Source organism: Scylla paramamosain, chromosome 35, assembly GCF_035594125.1.
Source record: "Scylla paramamosain isolate STU-SP2022 chromosome 35, ASM3559412v1, whole genome shotgun sequence".
Classification (NCBI taxonomy): Eukaryota; Metazoa; Arthropoda; class Malacostraca; order Decapoda; family Portunidae; genus Scylla; species Scylla paramamosain.
The window spans coordinates 2625235-2651005 of record NC_087185.1 but is presented as its reverse complement, the minus strand read 5'-3'; the positions used below and the strand labels follow the sequence as shown (position 1 = coordinate 2651005).

General features: G+C 45.1%; 2 protein-coding genes across 5 annotated transcripts; both read left to right on the top strand.

The window, feature by feature from the left end:
• Positions 1-1042: 1042 nt before the first annotated feature.
• Positions 1043-12177, top strand: LOC135090552 (uncharacterized). Of its 3 annotated transcripts, none has more exons than XM_063987400.1 (4): positions 1043-1196; positions 6726-6951; positions 9260-9472; positions 11229-12177. In XM_063987400.1, exons 2-4 carry the CDS (start codon positions 6775-6777, stop codon positions 11424-11426), a joined length of 588 nt encoding a protein of 195 aa, XP_063843470.1. In that variant the 5' UTR covers positions 1043-1196; positions 6726-6774; the 3' UTR covers positions 11427-12177. The 3 variants fall into 3 exon arrangements, with proteins under 3 accessions (XP_063843470.1, XP_063843472.1, XP_063843471.1); XM_063987402.1 differs by having other exon boundaries at positions 10724-12177; XM_063987401.1 differs by lacking the exon at positions 1043-1196 and adding an exon at positions 1244-1264.
• Positions 12178-13200: 1023 nt separating this feature from the next.
• Positions 13201-21265, top strand: LOC135090549 (short-chain specific acyl-CoA dehydrogenase, mitochondrial-like). 2 transcript variants are annotated; one of them, XM_063987395.1, is made up of 10 exons: positions 13201-13360; positions 14523-14762; positions 15376-15557; positions 16168-16277; positions 16562-16713; positions 16961-17149; positions 17638-17781; positions 18441-18568; positions 19061-19156; positions 20660-21265. In XM_063987395.1, exons 2-10 carry the CDS (start codon positions 14696-14698, stop codon positions 20870-20872), a joined length of 1281 nt encoding a protein of 426 aa, XP_063843465.1. In that variant the 5' UTR covers positions 13201-13360; positions 14523-14695; the 3' UTR covers positions 20873-21265. The 2 variants fall into 2 exon arrangements, with proteins under 2 accessions (XP_063843465.1, XP_063843466.1); XM_063987396.1 differs by lacking the exon at positions 13201-13360 and adding an exon at positions 13432-13853.
• Positions 21266-25771: the final 4506 nt, after the last annotated feature.

Here is a 25771-nt window from a genome sequence, read left to right as displayed (position 1 = left end):
AGACGCCTACATGGTTCGTCTTGGCATCGTCTCCCGCTGCCCCACGCCCCTTTAAAGCCCAGTAAATGCTCCCCGTCGAAGATTCGCCTCTACCTGTTTCTACAATGTCTTGAAATCGTATACCTCGCCCGGCATTTGTTCTGTCATTCCCGGTTGTTGGGTGGTGTGTGAAATGCATGCAGGAGTCTCGTGTGCGAAAAAGCGTCACTTTTAGCCTCTCTGTCAGCTGTGGGGGCGCGGCGGCGGCTAGAATGCTGTTTGAACTAGTTACTTCGCGTGGCTATTTCCTCCTGCGTTGACTCACCATGCTCTGATTGGCTGGCCGGCTGGACTACAAAGCCTGTGATTGGTGGACGTGACATTCCTCAGTTGCGTTATTACTTGCACTTTTCTCGAGAGTTTGTTATGGTTTTCTTGAGTTTTCCCCTTTCCTCTCATTGGTTTGTTGATTGAATGCTTATTTTGACGCCCAGTATCGGAATGAGAGGCTGGCTTCGGTTCCTCTCGTCTTGAGTGAGTGTGAGTGTGAGGTAGTTTCAGAATGAGGCTGTTGTGAGGCCGTGTGGAGACGAGGCATAGTGTAGTGTGAATGGGGGTCAAGAAGTCTAGTGGTAGTATTTCTTTCTTGTATAATACTTGTCCTCTTTCTCACTTTCATTATTTTTATGTTTTTTTTTTATCTCTTTGTCCTCTCCCGTCGTTTGTTTATCTTTATTTTGCCTTTTTATTAATATTTTCAGTTTTTTTTATATATTTTCTAGTGTTTTTCCTTTATTTTATCATCTTTCTCCACCTCCTCACTCTCATTTTCACATTTTTTTCGTATTTTTTTTAGTCTATTCTTTCATTTCACCACTATTATCCTTCTCTTTACTCTCATTTTCACCCTTGCCGTCTCACATTTCATTCCCTCATTTAATCATTTGTCCTCCTGTTCACCTTGTTTATCCTCCATGCTCCTTTTGTCCTCCCTAATTTTTTTTTTTTCTTCACGCCTGATGGCAACAAATTCTGGTCGTTTTGTGGCCTTGCGTCCCCTCCAAGTCTCCTTTCCCCCTTCCCACCCCGACCCATCCGCCCCGCAGCCGCCCCGCCCCCTCTCGGAGTGCCCCGCGGAGACACCGAGACGAGAAGCTAAGCAGTTGGTCGCCAGGAACCCGTCGACTCACACGCGTATCATCGGCGACAAGGCAGAGGTGAGGGGAGAGTTGAGGAGCGGAGGAGCGGCGCCAAGGTCATTTACTGGGATGTGAAGTGTGATGTGGTGAGGGTGGAAAAGTGCTGGAGTGGATTCTTGGTGGATTTTGTGGATTGCTGTTGGATCTGGTGAATATTTGTGGATATCTGCTTCATTTCGGTGGATTTTTTGTGGATTTCTGCCAGATTTCGTTAGATATTTGTGGATTTTTTTTTTATTCTTGTGGATGTTGCTAGATTTTTGCCGGATTTCAGTGGATTCTGGTGTTTTTTTTTTATGGTGGATGCTGGTGGATAGATGTGGATAATTTTTTTCTGAGTGAACTGGTAGTGGTGGTGGTGGTGATTGTGGTGGAATTATGTGATGGAGTCATGTGGTGGTCGTGTGTGTCTTACTGGTGATAATAGTAGTAGTAGTAGTAGTAGTAATGGTGATGGTGACAATGATAGTAGCACATAGTAGTAATAGTATTAAGTTCTGATGATAGTGATAGGGATGGTGAGAGGTCGTGATGGTGGTCGTGGAGGTGCTGAAGGGGGATCATTTTGTTAAAGAGGGTAGTGATGGTGGTAGACGGTCACATGATGGTGATCGTAACAGTGGTGATGATATCTGTTATGTCAGTAATGGTGAGAGTAATGATGGGTATGAGATCAGGTGATGGGGATGGTAGTGGCAATGGTGATGATACTTGTTTTGGCAGTAATGGTGATAGCAGTGATGATGGTGAAGTATCCTTGTTTTTGTAATAATGGTGATGACAAACTCTTAGTGAAAGGAAGAGGGTAATGATGGTGATGAGGTCAGGTGATGATGGGGAAGATAATAACAATGTTGATGATACTGTAGTGATGATGATGAAATATACTTGTTAAGATGCTAATGGTGACAACAGACTCATGGTGACGGTAAGAGGATAATAATGGTGATGAGGTCAGGTGATAATGAGGAAGGTAATAATAATGATGATGACACTTATGGTGATAAAATATACTTGTTGTGATTGCAGACTCATGGTGACAGAAGAGCAAGACGAATAGACGAAGTAACTCACAATCTTGACACTGCTGGAAGTTGAAGGTTTAATATCCAGGTGTAGGCGGCTGAATCTTACTTTGAGCATACATACCAGATAAATTTAGGCCGCCATTAAATTTTTTGGCGGTAAATGATGTTGTTGTAGCGCCATGACTCAATTCAAGTTTTCTTCTCCATTAACTCTTCCAAGCCATAACTCTCTCCATTAATACTTACGAGTTGGCAGCCATATTAGTGCTTACGTATAATTATAACTCTGACATGTGATAAATCTTTGGGGGTTTGCTTAATTAAGTGGTGATGAGATATACTAATAAAAAAAAGATTATTAATAGTGCAGATTGCCTAAATCAATCAAATACTGTTAGTTAAGTTTTAATTGTTGTTTTGTATAGTTCAAGATTGAATATTGAAAAGTGTGTTTAATAACAAGGAAGAAAAAAAAAGCGTGAAAATTCTGTATTATAATAATCTAATCAATTTAATTTTGGTTGCTTATCTTGTTTGGTAATAAAAATATGTATAAAAACAGGAAAAAAGACAGAAAATCGGAAAAAAAGTGTGAAAAATCAATATTATCAAACTCTATTTAAATTTCGTTTGCCTCTCTGTTGTAATAAAACCTGCTGAAACAAAACGACCATATGAAAAATAGGAAGACAATCTATGAGAAACCCTAATTATCACCACTCAGTTCAGTTTTGGTGGCCTGTGCGCTGGCGGCCGGCTCTCCCCGCCCCCACCAGGGTAAACATTGCCTAACCCGGAGTGTTGTGGCGGCCAAGGCAACTGTGGTGCATCTCGCCTCCTCAGATGTCTCGCCCCTTATATGACACGTGTTCAGCAAAATCCAAATGTCTCACGGAACCTTTTTTTTTTACATCTTATTGCGACCACCTGCTTTTTTTTTTCTTTTTCTTTTCTTTCTTTACCCTGCCAGCTGTCTTCCCTCTCTGCCGCCCTTCCAGCTCCTACCCTGCCAAGAGTTGTATCTTATGAGTATTTCAGCTTCCTACTTCATTTCCACCCTGCCAGTTACTTATTCATTCTACTTTGCTACCCTGCCAAAAGTTTACCCTCGTTCTGACCTCTTGTCTCTTTCCTACCTTGCCGGGACTTACCCTCTGCCAGCCACCTACTCTGCCCCCTGCTAGGAAACATACCCTGCCTACTCTGCCCACTGCTAAAACACCCTGCCAAATAACTTACCCTACTAACTCTATCACCCTGAAACACCCTGCCACCAACTACTACCCTCCTCCTTACCCTGCCAGCGAACTGTCTAACCAACCTTGCCACCCTGCCAAGCCTTTAAACAGCACATCAAGACTTGAGCTATTATGAACCCTAGCTTCCTTGCACCTGTTCCCCCTGCCAGTTAAGACCCACTGCTACCCTGCCAGCGTCACGTACCCTCCCTTGCACATACCACCTGCCTCCTCACGTCCTTGTCTCCTTGGCACTTCCCTACAGCCTTGGTTGGCACTGAAGTTTTAAGAGGCACTGTGCCACGTATACTTTATTAGGGCCAAACATAAACCTCTGTAAGATATTATTATTGACTTCCTATTCTGTTTTCTTCGTTGACCTTCCAGTGTTTATTTGAAGGTCAGGGAAAGCTGTGCCAATGGTTCTTGTTTGTGAAAGGTCTTGCTGTTATTTATATTATCACCTGTGGATTTTAAAAGGTCGTATTATTATCATTATCATTATTTATTGTGGGTTTGTGGTTTTGTGATGGTGATGCGTGTGATGAAGGATATGGTAGTGATGGTGAGGTGATGACAAGTGATAAGGTGTGATACGTAGTGTAGGGTTAAAGGGAGTTGATAGAGAAGGACATGGTGATGATAGTGATAGTTATAGTAATGGGAGGTGATAGGACGGTGATGGGTGGTAGCAGTGATGACTGGACGTTATAAAGATGATGCCGATAATGGGAAATTTAAATCAGTTTGGTCAAGTTTGGTCATCTAATCTAACCTAACGTGACCTAATCTGATGACCATGTGGGTTGATAGGAATTGATGACATAATAACAAGGATAGTGATGGTGATAGGATGGAAACTGGTGCTGACAGGAGCTCATAGGTGTTAGTAAAGAGAATTAGTAGTAGTAATATGAATGATGATAATAAAAGTCTCATCTGAAACCTTCTTTGAATAATATCATTGTATCTTCATCTTGTTGTAACCCTTAATTCAATAAAGATGGAATAAAACAAAACAAGAAAAACGAAATAAGGCGAAGGAAACAAGAAAAACGAAATGAAGACAAGTAAACAAGAAAAAAAGAAAAACGATACAATCAAAGCTTTCTCTCTTCTTTCTTTCCTCCTTCCCTCTCTCTCTCTCTCTCTCTCTCTCTCTCTCTCTCTCTCTCTCTCTCTCTCTCTCTCTCTCTCTCTCTCTCTCTCTCTCTCTCTCTCTCTCTCTCTCTCTCTCCCTTCCAGTGTCAGGTGGCAAGGGAGTGATAGCGGGAATGGGGTCACCACTTGGCACTCATTCATTATTGGCACTGATAGAAGGTGCTATCAAGGTATTAGGTCTCACAGGATGGGTGGGGGGGGGGGTGTATTAAAGGAGGTCTTGGGGTGAAGATTTAATTTTGATGCTATAGGTGATCTGTCTGTCCGTTTGGCTGGATGGTTGGCTAGATGGATGGTTGGGAGGGTGGGTGGTTGTTAGGTTGGTTAGCTTCCTGTTTGTTCAGCTGTATGTTGGTATGTCTGTCTGTAGTAGTGGCTGGTTGGCTGGCTGGCTGAGTGGTTAGTTGACTGTCTGGCTGTCTGGCTGTCCTGCTGATTGGTTGGGTGGTTGAATGATAGATTGGCTTTCTGTCTACCTGTCTGTCTTTTTTTACTCTTTGCTTTCCTCTTCTTTCTTCCTCCTCTCATCTTTCTCCTTATCTTCGTTTACTTCCCATTTCTTTATTTCTCCTTTTTCTCTTCGTCCTCGTCCCTCATATTCTCCTTGTCCTTGCCACCCTTATTCTCCTCGTCTTCTCGTCCTCCTCGTCATCCTCGTTGTTGTACTCCTCCCGCGCCGCCACGTTGAGTTCAGGCAGTCCATCCATCACCCGTTACCCTCACACGGCCCTGTAGCGCCTCGGAGGAATGTTTTCACCGTGCCAACTGCCGCGTGGGTCTGTCGTGGCTGGGAGAGAGAAAGAGAGAGAGAGAGAGAGAGAGAGAGAGAGAGAGAGAGGAAGACACCCACTCTCTTGCTATACGCGCTCACAGATTTAATTTTAGCTGATATTCACCTCAAGTTCTCTCTCTCTCTCTCTCTCTCTCTCTCTCTCTCTCTCTCTCTCTCTCTCTCTCTCTCTCTCTCTCTCTCTCTCTCTCTTTTCCTACGTTTTCTTTGCATAGGAAGGTTTTGAAGTGTTAGCCAGGCCCGTATTGGTCAGCTTTTGTCAGCCCCTCTCTCTCTCTCTCTCTCTCTCTCTCTCTCTCTCTCTCTCTCTGGTTTATTTTAGCGATGCACCAAAGTTCTCATAGTGTTTTCTTCTTTTTCTCTCGGTTTTTTTTTTTATTGTTTGTGTAAGAAGAGTCAGGAAGAGAACGGAGTGTAAATCTTACCTTTTTTTAGATTTTTCCTTCGTTTTCTATTTTCTTCCTCTTCGTTTTCTGTTTGGTTCGTGTTTACGGAGGAGCTACTTCCCCAGTTTCGTTGGCATCACCTCATTTTCTGTATCCTGTTACTGTAAGCCCGTTTTCTATGATGTTCTCAATTTCTATACGTGTGTATCAACAATCTCTCATTTCGTGTGTCAGTTTTCCCTCAATCTTGTTCTTTTTCTGATACGTGAAAACTTTTTATTATTTTCTTATTCTTACTTAGCTAAATTCCTTCTCTAGCAGTCTTTTTCCTTCAGAACCCCTTTTATCCCCTTTAAATTGATTCAAAACTAATTGCTCCTCTAAACATTTTACTCTTCATTGCACTTTTCCTTTACTTCATCACCTAGTCCTTTGCTGCACCAACGTTCTGTCTTCTACGTATATTTCTCCTTTACCCTCACCAGCCCAGTATTAAGAAACGCTTTGCTCTTTCACCACAACAGTTTTCAAAGGCCACATATATGATTAGCCAGTTCTTGAGGGTGTTTCTCATAATAATAATATAGAAAATGTGTTAATCTGTCACTAGAACCGTAAAAAAAAAATATCCTTAAAACCCACGTGTAGCTTCAACTAGAGTGTTTGGAAAGTAGTGAAGATGCGGCGCGGAAATGTTTCAGAATATGGCCAGAGCTAGTTTTATATCACAGTGCCTTCCCCTTCTCCCCAGACCCGCCGTGAGTATGTTTCCTCTGTTAATGCAATAATCGTGTTAACCGCAAAAAAAAAAAAAAAAAAACACCCTTAAAAAACCCGTGTAGCTTCAACTAGAGCCTTTGGAAAGTAGTGAAGATCCGGCGCGGAACTGTTTCAGAATACGGGTCGAGCTCATTCTATATCACAGCTCCTTCTTCCCTCCCCAGACCCGCCGCAAATATCTGACGTCCCTGCCCACGACCAGCTCCCCCAGCCATGCCGCGCTACGCCTACCAGAAGCCCGTGAACAGGCAGTACGCCTACAACGCGCGCTACATGAACAATTACTACAAGCCGCTCACGGACTACATTGAGAAGAAGAAGGAAGTGCAGTTGACGGAGAAAGCGAAGAGGGCGCCAAGCGAGCAGCCCGGCCACCAATCCTTGGCTGAGGTAACACTGGCTGGCATGCACAGAGAGAGAGAGAGAGAGAGAGAGAGAGAGAGAGAGAGAGAGAGAGAGAGAGAGAGAGAGAGAGAGAGAGAGAGAGAGAGAGTCAGGGGTTAAAGAGGAGGGGTTTAATACACATAGGGAAAGAAATATACAGGGAAAGAAACAAAGAGGCAAGTTATGTTGGAAAATATGGTTGGCAGAGGAGAGAGAGAGAGAGAGAGAGAGAGAGAGAGAGAGAGAGAGAGAGAGAGAGAGAGAGAGAGAGAGAGAGAGAGCGTAAGGAGGAGAGGCTTAACATACATGGGGAAGAAAAAAAAGGGAAAAGAAGCAAAAGAGGAGAGAAATTGTGTGGGAAAATAAGGTTAGCAGAGAGAGAGAGAGAGAGAGAGAGAGAGAGAGAGAGAGAGAGACTAGGACCAACACTGCATGTATATGTTAAATAAGGAATGATCTTAGTAAATAGTATACAGTGTTAAAGTTAATAGCCGAATGTTCGTAAATGTTGAGTCTGTGAACTGTTTTGCATGTGGACATTGAATAAAGAAGTGTTAGTAAATAGTAAAAGGAAATAGTTAATAGTAATTGTAGTTAATATGATATAATTAGTTTTTTATCCAGTATTAGGCAGAAGAGACGATGACATAGACAAAATTTAAGAATACAAAATGAATGAATAAAATAACAACAAGAATAATAATAATAATAATAATAATAATAATAGCAAATAAACTGAAGAATGAATTAATTAATAAAGAAATAACTAGAAAAGACATCTAAACAAGTAAATAAACTGAAGAAAACTCGATTTGGTCACTGATAAAAATGAATTAGTCACCCACTAAAAAGTATATATAAATAAAAAAACGAGGAACAGGAAGACCACAAATATTAAAAGACTAGAATAAATAAAGAAGACGAAGAACAACAATTAGTCACATAGGAAACTGGGAAACAAAGAATCAAGGGCAACGCAAATTAGAAATAGACAAGGGAAAAAAAAAAGAAAGAGAAACCAAGATAGACCTGGGGAAAAAAAATGGCCAGAAGCTTAAAGGGAAAAAAAAAAAGAACTAAGATGAGGAAAGGAAACAAAGGTGGGGGGAGCGGGGGAAGACACAGACAGACTACAATGTTTCCCAATGGACAGAGTTTTGAGTCAATATTCTTAAGTGTTTCTAATGTTTTTTCTCTTCTTTTCCTCTTTTTTCCCTCTTGCATGAGCAGCTTCCGTCAGGTGTTTTTTTTCCCCTTAGAATGAAAGATGTGACTTTACTTTTCTTTCTTTTTCTTTACAATTTGCAATACAGTGTTACTTATTGGTTTCTTAGTGCCTTGTTTGGTATCCTTATTCTATTATTATTATTATTATTATTATTATTATTATTATTATTATTATTATTATTATTATTATTATTATTTCAGTCATGAGTTTCTTTGATTACGTAGTTTTGGAATTAACACCACTTGTAGAAATCCACCTGTAGTTTATAATACCTTCATTCCTCCCTGTACACGAGGCTTGAGCAACAGACCACCTCCTTCCCCAACACGTCACGCGGTGTATCAGTAAGTCAGTAAACACAAGCATCAAGAACAAGACACTCTTTCCCTGAGGCGTTATGTTCTGTGTCCTGTAGTGTGTCCCGTGTGTCCCTTTCGAGTGCAGTAGTCTGCATGTGCCTTGGTTCACTACGAGTAGATCCTCTTTGTCTCAGTGGCATGTGGCTGAGGTTTGTCTGTAGTGGTGCACATGCAGGAGGCAAGTCGAGGCTAGAGTTCAGGCCGCCACCAGCACGCTGATCTCCTCAAGCCTCACAGTGTCAAGATGGGTGAGGCGAGCCTCGTTCATTTCATGCTAAGTCCTCATCAGCTGATTGCTAGTAAGAACAAGATACTGTATGTCCAATGAGATCCAAGCATTGCCGTCACTCCCCGCCGTCCTCGTCGCTCTGTTGCACCGCCACACCCCGCCCTATGGGTCCGCCTGGCACTCAACACGCGGTACTGACAGCCACACTTCAGTCCATCTCCCCTCCACACTGCAGCCCACCACCACCACCACCACCACCGCCTCACGTTTCTTTATCTGCTGCTCCGCCTCTCTTCCATCGCCAGCACTGCACTGCTCTGCAGTACATCTTTCTCCTCCTCCTCCTCCTCCTCCTCCTCTTCTTCTTCCTCCTCCTCCTCCTCTTCCTCCTCCTCTTCCTCCTCTTCCTCCTGCTCCTTCTCCTCCTCCTCCTCACTCTTCCCGAGCCACTAACAGCGAAGCAGCCTCTCAGTGGGTGTCGGCCTCTCTCCCCTTCAGCGGCTGAAAACCTACGCGATGGACGGCACTGTCTACCGCTCGCCCCGGGCCTCCAGCCTCCCGCCTTCACGTAGCCTCTTGTTTGACGATGACGGAGACTTGCTCCCCGTGAGATACAGGAAGGCCACTAAGTCGAGGGTGATGTTCGAGGACGAGTCTTCATCTTCAGAAGGGATAACGAGGACCCGACCCGTGTCCAGTTACGAGGCGGGGGTAAGATACGAGATGCGGGAGCCTTCTGTTGCTTGGCGGGACCCTGTGCCCGGGGGCTGAGGGGCGATTTGCCTTCTGATTACTTGAGAGATACTTCACTAGTAAGCACGGGAAGGTTAATGGTTGCGGCGGCCATTCACAAGGCCGGCAGGTAAGGCAGTTAAGTGTTGCACGTGTGCGAGTACGTTAAGTTGTTTAGATCATAAGAACATTACGCCTAAGGCATCGACGCCTCGCTCGTCCGTCGCTCCTCTCGAATAAAAACTGGAGAACCAAGGCCTTTGTACCGCCACGTGTTCCCTTCCCGCCGGTGATAAGAACCAACCCTGAGTCCCTTGTACCGTGCCCTTGTTCATCCTTGGTAAGCACACCGTGTGCCAAACCCCGCTAGGCGTCACCACACCCCTCACACTCCCACATCCCCACACCCCCACACCAGCACACGCAGGCAGCGCCGCAGAGTCGTCGGGCCTTCGATCACTTCGGGAAGTCACTGCCTCATCAATAATAAATAAAACCCTTGACATTCCTTCTCCACAGGTCGTCTAGGAGCCTCACGGAGGGACCGTCACGACACTCACCACCCAGCTCATAAAAAAACAACAGAGAATGAGAAAAGACTCACCAGCGCTTCATTAGAGAGAGAAAACGTATATATTCCAGATTGTTTTATGCCATTTGTTGGTGACAAGATGATGAAGTGATGCATGGGTGGTGGAGGTGACTCCCCCTGACGGTCCCTCGTGATGCAGGCTGGCACCATACCTGGCACACCTTTACCTGGCACACCTTTACCTGGCACATCTTCACCTGGCACCTCGAGAAAAACGTGATTCATGTTGCAAGTGACTTAACACCAGGAACAGACTCAGCTCAACAAGGAAGCAGAATGACTCACTACAGTCAATGCTCAGCTTCTGTTTGTTGCTCCCGCCACAGGTACAGGTACAGATACAGGTGCAGGTGCAGGTGCAGGTACAGGCTGGTGCCCCACGCCTCTAAGCGCCTTCAAGCTGACCACACTGCACGTCACATTAATTAATTTCAAACACGCGCATCAGCTACTTTTCTTTTGCTTTCTCTCTGCTTCGTTTCTTCCATTATTTGCAAGTTTTCGGACAGGCGAACCGGAGGCAGTAAACAGATGCGTACCAGGTAACTTTATTTTTCCTTTATTTTTTCTTTTTTTGCTCACTATTTTGATTTTTGTGGGCGGGGCAGGCCAGGACTAATGTCTGGTTCTGTCGGCAGCGGAGGCCCCTCGACTCCATCTGGTACCGCTACCCTTGGTACTGGGACTGGGACTGCGTGTGGGTTCCGCCTCACGAGAACCGCTCCCGCCCTCACTTCGGCGTGGGAACCAACGTCAAACTCATCCGGGAATTCCTGAGAGTGCGACCTTTGAAAATCTATTCCTTTGACGACTATTACGCGTTTTAAACTTGATGGCCCGACGACTCCAGACACCGGCAGCGAACAGGAAACTCTCGACCAGTACTACCACACTAGTCTTAGCCACATCAACCATCCTTCCTTCAACACATTAAGGGGGCGACAGAATAGAGGTAAACCAACCCAATACACGGGGTCCTATTCCCTTCAGAAACCCAACGCCGCACCAACCTACAGAGATCACAAGGTCACATCCCCTTGACGTGCGGCGCTCTAGACTGTAGAGAGCATAGCGAGAGGAGCGTGGCGGGCGAGCATGTAGGGGGAGGCTGGAGGGCTAACGCGGTGCTGGTCTTCCCTTCAGGACGCGGTGCTGCGAGTCGATGACGAGCCCAGGCGTGTCCCGCTGTGGATGAAGCACCCCTATCGCCTCCCAGTTGAGGACATCCGCGTTCCCCCCCATGAGAGCTCCATCTGGCCCGAGAGTGTCCCCCACTTCAACCTGGTGTCCTCTTACGATGTGATGATCGGCTACCTGGGCCTTAAGCACCCGCAGCGTTAAGGGCCATGTTCTGAAACACTTCTACGTCACACCCCCACTATTTCAAAAGGCTCTAGTTGAAGCTACACGGGTTTTTAAGGGTGTTTTTACGGTTTTAGTGACAGGTCAGAAGATTTGTGTATTATTAAAAGTAGAAACAGTCTTGAGAATCCGGCTAATCATTTATGTGGCCTTGTAAAATAGTCGCGGTGAGAGAACAAAGTGTTTCTGAATACCGGCCTAAGCCTGACGCCTGGCCATGCACGTGTCACGCTCAGCGCCTCTCAACACCCTGCAGGAGGTCCGCTCTGCTCAGTCACACCATGAGATCCCTTTGTACAAGACCAGTACTGTGATGCTTGGAAATTGGATGATGAAGAAGACCCTGTAGATCTGAAGTCCCCCTCTCTCTTCATCTGTCTGTGTATCTTTCCTCTCTTAGTCTCTCATAAGATCAGGAAGCGACGTTCATCTCTCATTACCTCCTGTTGCTTCCCTCAGAGCCACGCACCACCAGATGGCTCTGCGCCTCACCACTGTTGTATGAACTCTCGTCTCTCTCTCTCACGGAAGAAAGAATTGTTGTGATATGTTTTACAGATGATCTTATTTTATAGGTGTTGCATAATATGATTTTTTTGGGGTATTTATTAAAAGGTTTGAAGCTCCGTTGGTTGTGTTTGGTTTCAAGAGTCGGCCAGCGTGCTTGGCGTCTCGTTGTTACCGCACTAACGCTCGTGTCAGCTTCGTCTAAATAAATGTGATACGCTTTGACTGCTCCTCATTGTTCCCTGCCTTACACCACCCTGGCCACGTAACTTGCTGCCATCACTCGCATCATATGTTCAGGCATTCCCGTGTCTCCTCACCTGCTTTTTTTTTTTCTACGGGTTTCAAAGGTTGCTTTCATGGTAAGAGATATCACTTCAGATCGCATTTTCAAGCATTCCCTTATCTAATCACCTGCTTCTCAACATACTCAGGTGGAAGGTAATGGGGATTTTCAAGGGTAATAGGAATGAATTTACCCTAGAAACGAGCAAAACACTCATGAGAACTCAGCATATCAAGTGTGACAGTGTCTCATCTTAGCTTCTCAACATACTTAGATCAGTTACTGGGGTTTCCAAGGTGTTTTCATGGACATGGATTCACAATGATGCTGTACTAATAAGGAATAAAACAAAAAATAACCAGAACAAAGGAACTCAGACAAGTGTAACAGTGCAACGTAACAGTGACCAGTAAAGATGTAAATTGTATAGTAATTTTCTCAGGTAGCATCATGTCTGTCTGTATGTAGGTAAACAAAGTGTGAAGGGGTACGAGTGGAACATGAGTGTCTGTATGTAGGTAGGGGTGTAGACTGAGTGATTATAGCACAAGTGTCTTACTGTATCTCTGGGACTGTGTTTATGCCTGATCACACACACACCACGTCATCCTTCGCGTCACACACCACGGAACTTTCCATCAACGATTTAATGTCACTTTCAAATAATCAACATCACCAAGACACTATCTAAGTATTCCCCGTGGCTTCATTCTCTCATATATTTTGTTATGCATTATTGTCTCCTGTATGTATGATTTCAATTGACTTATTTGTGTATTGTGAAGATGCAGCAGTGACTGATAAGGGTAAGAAGACCAAGATTAAGAAACTAAAGTAAGAAACAGGAGCAAAAGAGAACAAGGACTACAAAAAACACATACAGAATAAAAGGAACTGAAAGCCAGAACTACAAAAACACATGAGTTAGAGAACAAAAGAACAAGCAAGAAAACAGACACCACGAAGCAATCTTGAGGTACCGATGGAAAGACGGAAAGCACAACACCACCATCACCACCACCACGTGACTACACCGACCACGTCAGGGTGCGTTGCTTTTGACTTACTACGCCACTGCCGCTCCTGCATTTTCCAAGACGCTGTTCAAAGATTTCCCACAGTAAGAATCAGGATGGCTGTCGATGACTGCAAGGTGTGCAAGGAGAGTGTGACGAGCAGGTGTGGTTGTGTGAAGTGTGATATGTGTAGGGCTCAAAACCACTAAGATACTGAGCCATATAAAAAAAAAAAAAAAAAAAAAAGCTTTTGTGTGATGAGTGTCTGGAGGTGGCGAAAGAGGGGCTGAGGACCAGAGAGGACATGGTGAACAAAGAAACAAAAACAACAGTGGCTTTTAACGGTGATAAGGACACAGACACAGGATAAGGACACACAGGTTGTTCACGCCCGGCAAGACGTGGAAGACAAGGCCATGCAGACGGAGAGGGGAGAAGACTAGCAGTGAAGATCCAGAAGGAGTCCCCAATCAGCCGTGTTGGGAACTTTTGAGAATGGAGTACTTATAATCAGTGTGGCGGGTATGACGTATATATGAATGGCCCAGAAGACACACGGAGGTGATGGAGGCGGTGAAAACTACTGAAGGAAAGAATGTGAGTATGGCAGTGGTGAGGTTGACCAAACGACCAAGAGAAAGAGACCGGTACGAGAAGACAAGAAGACAGACGAACGGCAGGATCCAGGAAGAGGTGCTGAGGATGAAGCTGGACTGACTGAAGGGAAAAAAAAGGCCCCATCAGCTTCATTGACTTGGATGCTACCATATGGGAGGGTATGAACTTCCTGCCAAACGGAGTGCATCTTAATGGGGTTGGCAACGAAAAGATGTACAAGCGGCTGCGTGAGTGGGTGCGTGCGAGGGCCGTGGTGTGCGTGGCTTTGGCCTGAATGAAGAATAGAAGAACACCGGAGCAAGGATAAAAAGGCATTAGGCAGGCAGGGTCATGTGTGAAACTAGGTAGAATAAATGTGAGAGGATGGGGCGTGAGAAAGTTTAAGGGTGTTTGCAAGGAACTGAATGAGTGGAAAAACAATGAATTCCAGAGTTAGGTGTGAGAGAAGTATGATTCTAAGTTAAGATATAGCAGGAAAGAAAGAGTGGAGAGGACAGGAAGGGAATGGACTGTGTAGGGAGACGAATGAAAGGGTGATTGATGATTGAAGGTGTGAAGGAGTACCTGGAGAAAATGTGGTGTGCTACATGCAGGGACAATTAATTTGAAGAATTCTGTTCGTTTTTTGCTTGTTTGTTTGTTCTACAGGAGTTATCGATCACAAGGCCTGGCCCAAAAGTAATCCCGAGCCACTTGTAGCATCAAAATAAAGATCAAGATCACCACTATCAAAGAAACAGACCTACCGAAGAAAGAAAGGGAATCCGTTGCAAAGGTATAACCCGCCTATTACTACAATCATAACCAGGACAACAGACAAGATGGCGGCTCTCAGTCAGCTGATCAGCTTCTCCCGGGCCTCATGCCGCCTTTCCTCCGTAACAAAAGGTACTGTAGCGTTGATACTCACCCAATTAAAATTCAGGTGAAGTGTAATGAAGTGCATGGAGGAAATAGGTGTTTTAATCAATTGGTTCTCTTAATAGAAGTGTTGTGTAAGTGACCGTCACTCTTACGGTTACTTAACTGAAGGAAATTGGTGGATTTTAAGTAGTATTATGTATTAGTGTGTTTAGAAGGTTAGATGTGAGTTAGTTAGGTTAGGTTAGTTAATGATAATTGACAGTGAGATTAGGTTAGATTAAGGAGAGGCTAGACTAGATTAGGTTAGGTTAGGGAAAGGTGGCTGTAGTTTATCTTAACATTATAAACTTTCTGAGCACAGTATTGAGCTTAGACTTCCATGAAAATTACAGATCCAATGATTTGTGTTTGCTTTGAATGTGTTTTCATGCTTGTGTGTGAAGAGCAGTAGGGAGTTCCATAGTTTACCACTGAAAGAGATGAAAGACTGAGAGCATAAGAACATAAGGGAAGCTGCAAGAAGCCATCAGGCCTACACATGGCATTTTCTGTAAACATATCTACCTATTTCCACCTATCATCCCTATCCATAGATTTGTCTAATCTTTGTGAATACTGGTTACCTTGGTTATCCCAGCATGGAGGGTGTTGCCACAGGGGTCAGCCACCACCCCGGGCAGTGTGCGCCACGTCTCGGGTCTGGTGGAGCTGCCGGAAACACACGAGATGCTGCGAAAGACCTGCAGGGACTTTGCCGAGGCAGAGCTGCAGCCACATGCCTCAGCGTTTGACAAGCAGGGCAGAGTGCCACAGGAGACGGTACCTGATGTGTTTCCATTGCTGTATTCTCCCTAGTTGACCCTTTCACTGTAATATGACACAATTAGCAGCTCCAGAAGCAATGTGTAAAGTCTTATAAGCTTCTACAAAAAAGTCAACGATGAAAAAAGAATATATTTTTAAATTTCTTACCAGTTGAAGGATTGGATGTGGCTATAGAACAAGTAAAGATGTCTCAGAGTGACTGGTAATTAGGGAAAGGTGTACCAAATGGCAGTCAAAGGGTTAACTGAAGTGCTTTTATATGCCAAACTGATCAAGAAAAGTTAGTGTTTCATATGTATATTCTTGAATATCAAACTAGAGAAATACCATCTTACTTGACAAACTATGGTCAAGAAAAGTAAGAGTTTTCATATTTTACCTATTTCAATATCAAATATCAAACTGAGGAATCTTGGTATCTTATTTGCCAAACTGTGATCAAGAAAAGTTATTTTCAAAATATGTGATTGAAACACTGAAGAATTACTCCAAATTATCCACCATAACAGAATCTCTTCAGTAGATCTTACACATATTATTTTCTTGCTTACAATTTAGGTAGCAGTGCATTAGCAGGTGAACTAACAAGGAATGTGGGTTGCAGGTGAAAGCCATGGGTGAGCTTGGCTTGATGGCCCTGGCGACACCTGAGGACTATGGAGGTACCGGGATGGACTATTTGGCCTATGCTGTGGCCATGGAGGAGATCAGCAGGTGAGGCGGCCCAGCTGTCATCCACACGGACAGCCACACTATTCATTTCACTTTACAAGGACGTGTTACTAACAGGAGCTGCCACGTGTAGGCCTAACAGCTTCTTGCAGCTTCCCTTATTTTCTTATGTTCTTGTGTTACTTCCAGGAGGATTATAAAGAGAAAATGAGCTTATTTTATTAAGCAGAGATTGCATATTATAAAGAGAATATCCAGAAATTAGAAAATAGTGGAATGTTTGGTGAAAAGTCTGACACTCTCTTAACTTGGCTCTCTCTCACCAGAGGCTGTGCTTCTGCTGGGGTGATCATGAGTGCCAACAACTCCCTGTACATTGGCCCCATCCAGATGTTTGGCAGTGAGAAGCAGAAGCAGGATTTCATCTCTCCCTTCACCGATGGGAACCAAGTTGGGTGCTTTGCCCTTTCAGAGCCAGGTATGACGGCAGTGGTCTCATGTTGTGAGGCTCTGACTTCCCCAGTGAGTCTGTCATGCCTTAACCATTCCAGTGTTTGTGTTGTGCAAGTAACATTTGAACATTCGAACATTTATTCATAGCCTCTAACAAACATTACAAATAATAACAGTGAATAATAGTGCAAAGGAAATGTAACTGACTTTTCTGAAGCCAAATCTTTTCAGGCAAACACTGCACAAGGGACCTCACCATTGGTTTCTTACAGGTAATGGCAGTGATGCTGGTGCAGCATCTACCACAGCCAAGGAGGACGGCGGCAACTACATCCTGAATGGCACCAAGGCCTGGATCACCAATGGCTTTGAGGCCAAGGCAACTGTTGTCTTTGCCACCACAGACAAGGCCAAGAAGCACAAGGGCATCTCGGCTTTCATCGTGCCAAAGCCCATTGAAGGTGAGTCTTGCTAGGAAAAGTGCTGTCTTTGTGGGTATATGTAATAATGAAATGATAATAGAGATACATAGACAGTGCAGCTTTTGGAGTGAAATAAAAGCAGCCGAGCCAAGAGGACCTGAGCTGAAATACTAAGCCAGACAGGTAACATTTTCTTTTCTCTTTTGCATTGTCAGTGTGGTTTGGTATCTGGTTTAAGCCCCAATTAGCCAGTGGGAGAGGCATTTGCCCTGAAGTGGATTTGTATCAGCTGATGATGATGATCCTATAATGTTGAAGAAACCAGGATATCATGTCTTATTTTCTAAAGCAGACATGCAAACACACACACACACACACACACACATACACCAACTTGGAACTTCTTTCACACACGAGGTACATTAGAATGTTAACATGTTCAATGTCTTACAACAAAAAATGAATGTATGATTGTCACTGCATTTATACAACCTGACATAAAACCACTAATGTCTTCTGTGCTGCAGGTCTGTCTCTGGGGAAGAAGGAGGACAAGCTGGGCATCCGTGGCTCCTCAACGTGTAATCTCATCTTTGAAGACTGCAAGATTCCCAAGGAGAACCTTCTCGGACAGCCTGGCAATGGGTTCAAAATCGCCATGATGACCCTAGGTATTAGATCAAGGTTTCATTTCACTTTTTGCCTTACATTATTCTGTTTGATCATGATATCTTAACTTGCTCATCATAAGTAATGCCATTTTCAAGATGAGGGGGGTACAGAAACAGAAGAAATTTAGATGTTGATTCAGGATGATGCTTGGTATTGGATCAAAGGTTCATTTCACTTTCTTTTATGCCTTGCTTTATTGTACTGGATCATGATATCTTTTTTTTCCTTGCATGGTAAGAAATTTAAATATTGATGCAGGATAGAAGAGCAAGCAGTCACACACTACTTGGGTTCAGAGGAAGTGAATATAACATCTTCACTGCAAGATTTTAGCTTTCATCCCTGACCCAGTGTATTTTACCAACTTTAGATATATTCTTTGATATAACATGTACCTGATCCTGACTCGTGTATGGCACACAAGTACCTCATCTGTGGTAAGAAGTTGGTGTCAGCAGTACTTTCACTACCACACTGCTTTCTATTTCATCCTATAATCAACCTGTATACCACTGCAGCAATCCCAAGGCATCACACACACACACACACACACACACACACACACACACACACACACACACACACACACACACACACACACACACACACACACACACACACACACACACACTCTTATAATTGACACTTAATTTTTCAGATGCAGGAAGGATAGGTATTGCTGGGCAGGCCTTGGGGATTGCACAGGCAGCCTTTGATTGTGCCATTGACTATGCTGGCAAGAGGATAGCTTTCAATGCCCCAATACTCAAGATGCAGATAATCCAGGTGAGTGTTCTGAAGTTTTCCATCTCCAGGTATGAATTTATCTGGTTTTTATTTAGAGTATCACCACCATATTACCTGTGCATTGTAAACAGCAATGAAAGGAATGAAAGGAAACTTATAACATTTGCTCCTCATTTTGGACCGTCGCAGTAACTGTGCAGCAAAGTCACTGTAATCACATGTTCAGGTCTAAGCATGATATCCTCCTAATACAGTACATGAATAGTAATTTCTCTATAGTCCATTGAATAAATGACACCAGCGTACCACATGGCAAGAATTGCAGTCACAGTACTCTTGCTTCAGGAGCGCTGGCACTGAACAAGACCACCAGGCTGTAACCCACCCAGCATTCCACACTTCTAATGATAATTGATACACAAAATATTTCAAAATCTGATGTTATACACAACTCAAAAAACTAAATTACAGGTAGATTATCATACTGTGGTGTTTGGTTTGATGTTACTTGATCTGTCCTTGTCATTACAGCAAAAGTTAGCAGACATGGCTTTGAGGATTGAGTCAGCCCGCCTGCTGACCTACAAAGCTGCAGCCCTCAAGGATGCGGGGAAGCCATTCGGCAAGGTAAGAGTCTCACCATTGTGTACTAGAGAGTCTCACTACACTGCATCATGTCAGGATTCATGAAGTATCTGCTGGCAATGACCAAAGGCTGTAGCAAGGACTTGATTCACTTAGTGAGTTCTTCATGGATTGTCATTCCTTGTGATGTGCTTTTAATGTGCAAATGTGTGGTTAAGTTATGTGGTTGTCTGTGGCTTAATGAGAAGGGATGAGTGCTGGTTAGTCTAGGTTATAATTGTGAAGCTAATTTTTGTCTTTTTATCTTACTCACTTATTGAATTGTGCTTCCCTTTGATTGGAATATTGGTTAGTATCACCTGTTTGCTTACATCTGCACTTTGGAATACTTGAGTGTCTGGCTTCTGCTCACAGTATTATTACCAGTTGCTTCTTAAAGTAATTCATGGATCTCCAGTTTGACAAAAGTGTGATAACTGTGTGAAAAGAACATTAGATCCATGAGATGCATGAGTGGCTTTGTAGAGCAAGAGAGAGTGGTTGTGTGTGACAGGCGAGTGAGAGGCAGGTGTGGATGCAAGAATGGAAACACAGCCTCAACAGTCTCAGTGGGAGTTTTATCCACATCTTGTCTGATCAGTGAGTTTGGCAGACTGAGCAGCAGAGGTGAAGCAGCTGCTCTTTGTGTCAGTTCTTTCCCTTGTGGGTGGGAGCACAGCCCAGAGGTGCACTTGGAGAATGTTAATGCCACTGTGTTCCGGTGCATCATAAAAGACAACTTAAGTGGACGGAGGGATGGAATTAGGATCCACTTGCTCTGTATTTTTATTTCGGTGCTGTGACAAGGCTTGAAGTGTTGTCTTGGCTACACCTTTCAAGTCCACCTCAGTCTGGTATAAAGACAAGCAATATCTTGAGACTGTAGCAGTTCTTAGAGGCCTGAATTATTAGTCAGTATATTTATTTTTGCAGGCTTCTATAGTGAGGCCCTGCCTGTAGTGGCACAAACAGGGCTTTTTGAGTGATGTCTTTAGAGGCTCCTGCTGGTGCTGGTGCCCCCTAAGGCAACTGCGATAGAAGACATGATGGACGGCAGGCTGTGTGTGATACTCAGCCACTAAACAACACCAGAGGAATGAACAGCTTCCTTGTGGACTTAAATTTATGAGCTCATCAGTGCCATGCAGTGACCATCCAGCCACTCGCCCCTTTGCCTCTGCTGTGTGGATTACTGTTTCTGTGGCACAACCGAGTCTTACACCAGTTGTGTGGTGAGCACCAGTCCTCTCTCCCACAGAGGCCAAAAGGCTGAGATGTGAAGGAATGCATCTAAATGCTTGTTTGTCAACACCTTGTCTCAGGTCCTCTGTGGAGGGGTGTCAGTGTAGTACATAGGTAGATGATTCAAGAAGTCATCCCAAAGTTTGTGCAATGCTGAATGATTTTGTTTCATCACTGTATGAGAGAACTGAAGACTGGAGAGTTGCATGAGATGTGATGTGACAGGGAGAGCCTCTCTAAGAGGTGTGATGTTTGCTTCCCCAGCTGGCGGCCATGGCCAAGCTGTCAGCTTCAGAAACAGCAACGTTCTGTGGCCACCAGTCCATCCAGATCCTGGGCGGCATGGGCTACGTGAGCGACATGCCGGCGGAGCGACACTACCGGGATGCCCGCATCACGGAGATCTACGAGGGCACCTCAGAGATCCAGCGCCTGGTGATAGCTGGCAGCCTCATCAAGGAGTACCAGTGTCTTTAACACCAGCTCACCTCTAAAAGTTTAATTGTCTTAAATTTTTTACAATTTTGTAAGATTACAATTTTACAATTTTGTAAGATGAAAAGTGTTGGCAGTTCACATTTTCTCAGTTCATATGGATGCTTCTCTGTCCACTGTATATAGATGTAGATATAAACTACAAATACTTAAATATACTTAAGTATAATCTGGGTTTACATAGCTAATTATTATTAATTAATAAGTATAATTTTGGTATACATAGCTAACTATTATCCATTTCATATCTACTGATGCAACTTATCAATGCAATTGTACTCGTGAAGAATTTCATACATAGATAGGGTGTTCCTTGGACTAGATTATAACAAAAGAAATATTTTTGTTAAAACAGTAAATAAAATTAAACGCACATGAATTTTTTGAGTCATGCAGTCAGTGAAGATGTGAGGGAGCACACAGGTGGCTAGCCCGTGTGTGTTACTGGTACATACAAGACAACACCTGACAACTACCCAAGAAACAAAGCAGTATTCACAGTAGTGGCGTTCACACAGCAGTGAGTGACACACAGCTGCTGCGTGGTGTAATGGTAGCACGCTTGGCTTACAGCCGAGAGGATCTGGGTATCCAAGCCTGCCATAGGCCACCTGAGCCTCTCTGCTGCTGCACACCCCGCCAAGACGCCCCAGCCAGTGTGTCGGGGTGCGGGGCCTGCTGGGGAATCATAAGGGCTTGATATTGAAATTATATCCACAATTTTTGAGAGCGTAACAGACTCAGTGGGAAACTGTCAGGCAGGTGTTGATAGGCATGACATATTAATTACCTCATGAGATGAAAATTATGTAATTATCACTAGAAATTTCTAACACCAAGTAGTTGCGGCGCTTTAGGTCAGTCAATCCACGAATCAATAAATAAATCAATTAGTTTAATATGGCTAAGAAATGCTGAGCATCCTGGCTGCCTTGCGTCACCAGTACTGACAAGCGAGCGGCAGGCGCGGTGCATGGGAGTGTTTGTCCCAGAGCGCTGCGTAATGGAGAGGGACAGCTGCTCGGCGGGGCGCGGTGGTGGTGGTGATAGTGGTGGAGGCTGTGCGGAGCGTGCGTGGTGACGTCAGCAGTGTTTGCTGGGCCGTGCTTAAGGAAATAAGTGAGCGGCACGTGGTCAGCAATAGCCTCGGGCCGCCCTGATCTGAAGCCTTGGTACAATCTTGAAGTTGGGACACAACCAGACTCGTGTATACTGAAACACTGCTCGCGTCTCGACTACTTTCAATAGGCTCTAATTTAAGTGACACGGATTTTTAATGGTGTATTTACGTTTACAGTAACATTAGTAAGATTTTTACATTATTAACAGGAGAAACACTCTTGACAACTTGGTTAATAATCTTTGTGGCCTTTGAAATAGTCGTGGTGAGAGAGCGAAGCGTTTCAGAATACCGGTCTCACTCCCTCTTTACTTTGTGTTCTTCCAGAATCTTTCGTCCCCTGACATGCTGACAGTCTACCAACGCAACGTAACTTTTAGCTCCTCAGCAGATCAGTGGATGGGGATGACAGGAAAAACACTGGACGGAAATGTGGTTTGTTCTCGACTGTTGGTTAATGACTGTACCTGCTTCGAATCTGCTTCATAACAGGTGAGCACTCAGATGCTTGGCCTGAGATAGCTTGAACATTTTATTTTTTTAAGTGCCTCTGTTAAACACTCTTGCATTTACATATTCATCCTTACTGTCCTTTGTCCTCTCATCACTCATCCTCATATCCATCACCCACTCGTCTTTTGTTCATTCCTTCGTGGTGTCCTTCAGAGAGAGAGAGAGAGAGAGAGAGATGGAGAGAGAGAGAGAGAAGCACATAATCAAGTATTCAGGATGCAAGAAGATAATGATTTAAAAAGAGAAGGTTTTTGTGTCTCATCAGGACTAATCTGTTTTCACTGCCTTCAAGACACATCAGGTATTGTAGGATAAGAAATGTGCGTTAATTTACATGAGTTCTCGATGCGTTAAACAGTCCCTGAGCGAGCAGAGGAAGAAAGGGAGATAAGGGGGCGGCCTCAAATTTGTATTATTAATGGGGGTGCGAGATAAGAGCTGCCTGCTGGTGCTAAGAGGGTGTGAGGCGCTACTGAAGGGGTCTGGTGCCGTGTTAGTGCTGACGGAGGGCGGAGATAGCTGGTGATTACATGAGAGACACTAGGAGGCTTATTTATAGGGAATGTTAAATTGTACATTAGTGAACTAGTACGGGGAGAGCGGGATAGAGAAAGGAGAGGGAAATATAGACTACGCTCAAGGCTTGTTTTCTAGAGGGTATATGCAAAACTATTATTATTAAGCTATGGAGAACAGGATAGAATATTTAGAAGGAAGGAGACTGCATGGGAACAGATGGTTGGAGACTTTATTAAATTACACTACGCTACTAAACCACAGAGAACAGGATGAAATAGAGTAAAAAAAAAAAAAATGTATGGAAATAACTACTAGAGGACTTTGATCTACTAAACTGTGTACAATTACCATTAAACTACCAGGGTATAATAGAGTAAGTGGCGGAGTCTTAAAAAAAGTGCCGTCAGACATTGCAATCACCACGTATTGCGGAGGACACGACGCGCACCACTTCGCGCCCTTGGATGGAGGAAGATAGCGTCATTATCTCGCACAGGAATCCACACATTAGCATGTATTTAAACCCCACGAGACGCGTCCCTCTCCTCCACGGGGCACGGGGGCAAGGGGATACTGGTGCTGCTCGCTGCTCCGCTCTCTCCCAGGGTACAGATTAAAGAAGTAGCGAACCTTAGAGGCGACTCATCAAGATGGGGCAAGCACTCATGAATATCAGGTGAAGGCAGTAAAACAAGGCTCCCTCCGTTATCGTCTTTACGAGGTGATCTGCGCGCGTCCATCACTCTCGGTATCAGCTCGTAACTCCCGAACACTGTGTACATTTCCCTGGGTGTGGGCTGGCTGGCTGGACGCGCCGGGCCGCCTTACAGACAGGCAGCAGCGGGGTGGCGGTGGTGGTGGTGGTGGTGGTGCGCCAGGCTGGGTGGCGGCGCGGTGTTATCTGCCTGTCATCTGTCGGCGCCGCTCCACTTCATCCCGCTGTCACACCTCCGCGCTGCTGCTGGCTGGCGCGGGGCGCGGGAGGCCGGCTGCACTGCCTTCCCCATCATGTGACTGCCTTTTTCTATTATTTTTTTCCCGCGCCGCTTCCCGCCCTCTCCATCACGCCGCATGTGATTCCTCAAGACGCGGCGGTGTAACTTAACATAATCTCCCCGTCTGGTTCATTCGTCTTCCTCCGCCAACGTGAGTCTGATCCTCGCGGTGTTTTGATCCCCAGCCAAGAGGGACACCAGTACTTTATCCCGAGACGTGAGGGACGAGGCTTCTGCTCACGCTATATTGATCTAATGATGCCGCTATTAGTCTAGTTAGTGCAGCAGTGTCCTAAACCTCCCTTCTTCCTATACCAGCGGGGAAAGAAATCAGGGCGCCGGAGAAACAAGATCCGAGCTAATCAACACTTTCTGAAAATCCTTGATGAGCTGCAGCCGCGCCGAGCAAGCCGAGAAGGTTATAAGATTTCACGTACTTAGAAAAGAGAGTTGAGCAGATTAATACGGAACTCCTGCCAAATCTGACGTGGCTAGCGGCGTAATTTCTTCATTGGCGCTACGAGGCGAGGGAAGGGAGAGAGAGAGCAGCAGGTGTATAGGAAATTTTATACGAAGGTGCGAAATTTCTGACGCCTTCCTGAGTGTATTTCTGATTCCTGTCAGGTGCAAGCGATGGTGAAGGTAGATAAAGGGTAGGCAGGTAGATAGAGAGGTAGATAAAGGTAAGTGGGTGAGTAGAGAAGGAGAGGGAAAGAGCATTGCAACTCGGGTGATCAAACTAGCGGGGTGAGAGCAGTATAACCACCCAAGGAAAGTAATAACAGAGTGGGGGAGGGTTAATGCATGGGAGAGGTGGGCAAGGCAGAGGGCAGGGAGGCTGGGCCATAAAACAGGTGAGCGAGGCGGGGGGCAACGGGGGCGTCACGATGGGGCGGGACACACATCCATCACGAGGGGCACCATCCGGGGGAGGGCATCGCGAGGACCCCCCGTGGTGCCCAGCGCGGACACCCCTGGACCCGCCACTTCGAGGATCATCCATCTGGCTCTTCCTCTAATCTTCAGGGACACTATAGTTTCACCTTGAGCCTCATTTAAGTCACCCAGCGGCACCTCAGGTTACTCGGCGCCCCACCTACGATGTACACACACACACACACACACTCACATGCCAGGTCGTACGGGCAACTCCACCTCGACAATTAATCACAGGTAACATTTACAGCCGTTTCTCTCGCCCTGCGGTACCCCACCCACTATGAATATGCCGGCCTGCCGCCCTGCCGCCCTGCTTGCCTACCTTGCTTTATAATACATCAGTTTAATTACCAGATCCAGTCAACTGCCTCCTGTATGAGTGAGCCCTTCCTCTTGTCTCTAAGTAGGAAGCGCTTAGGATTAACTCAGAGTGCGTGAGTTTGGATGTCGTAAGGATTTGTGGGAATGGTGCGCGCGGCAGGTGGGCAGGAGGCGTGGGTGGGCGTCACTCCCACGCCCCTGAACAGCCTTTCCAAACACGGTGCCCTGTGTTAATGTCCCACTCGGCGGGCGTAATGGGGAATAACAGTGTGTCTTGTGGGGAGACACGGTGAGCGACGGAACATTAATATCCCTGCCCAGGCTTGCCAACCCCCGCGACGCCTGTGTTGCTGGGGACGGGAGGCGGCGGGCGCGATTCACCCAGTCATTCCAGCACTATTGGGAAAACTGTAACCTGGTATAAGCCTGAGGGATGAAAGCGTAAAACCGTGTGTGTCAGGTTTCTCTCTCTCT

Excerpts from the sequence above, each read along its gene's own strand:
- LOC135090552 (XM_063987400.1), top strand. The coding sequence starts at position 6,775 with ATGCCGCGCTACGCCTACCAGAAGCCCGTGAACAGGCAGTACGCCTAC. Across the intron at positions 6,952-9,259 it reads GCCACCAATCCTTGGCTGAG|CGGCTGAAAACCTACGCGAT; the intron begins GTAACACTGGCT and ends TCTCCCCTTCAG. Across the intron at positions 9,473-11,228 it reads TGTCCAGTTACGAGGCGGGG|GACGCGGTGCTGCGAGTCGA; the intron begins GTAAGATACGAG and ends TCTTCCCTTCAG.
- LOC135090549 (XM_063987395.1), top strand. The coding sequence starts at position 14,696 with ATGGCGGCTCTCAGTCAGCTGATCAGCTTCTCCCGGGCCTCATGCCGC. Across the intron at positions 15,558-16,167 it reads GCAGAGTGCCACAGGAGACG|GTGAAAGCCATGGGTGAGCT; the intron begins GTACCTGATGTG and ends TGTGGGTTGCAG. Across the intron at positions 16,714-16,960 it reads CTTTGCCCTTTCAGAGCCAG|GTAATGGCAGTGATGCTGGT; the intron begins GTATGACGGCAG and ends GGTTTCTTACAG.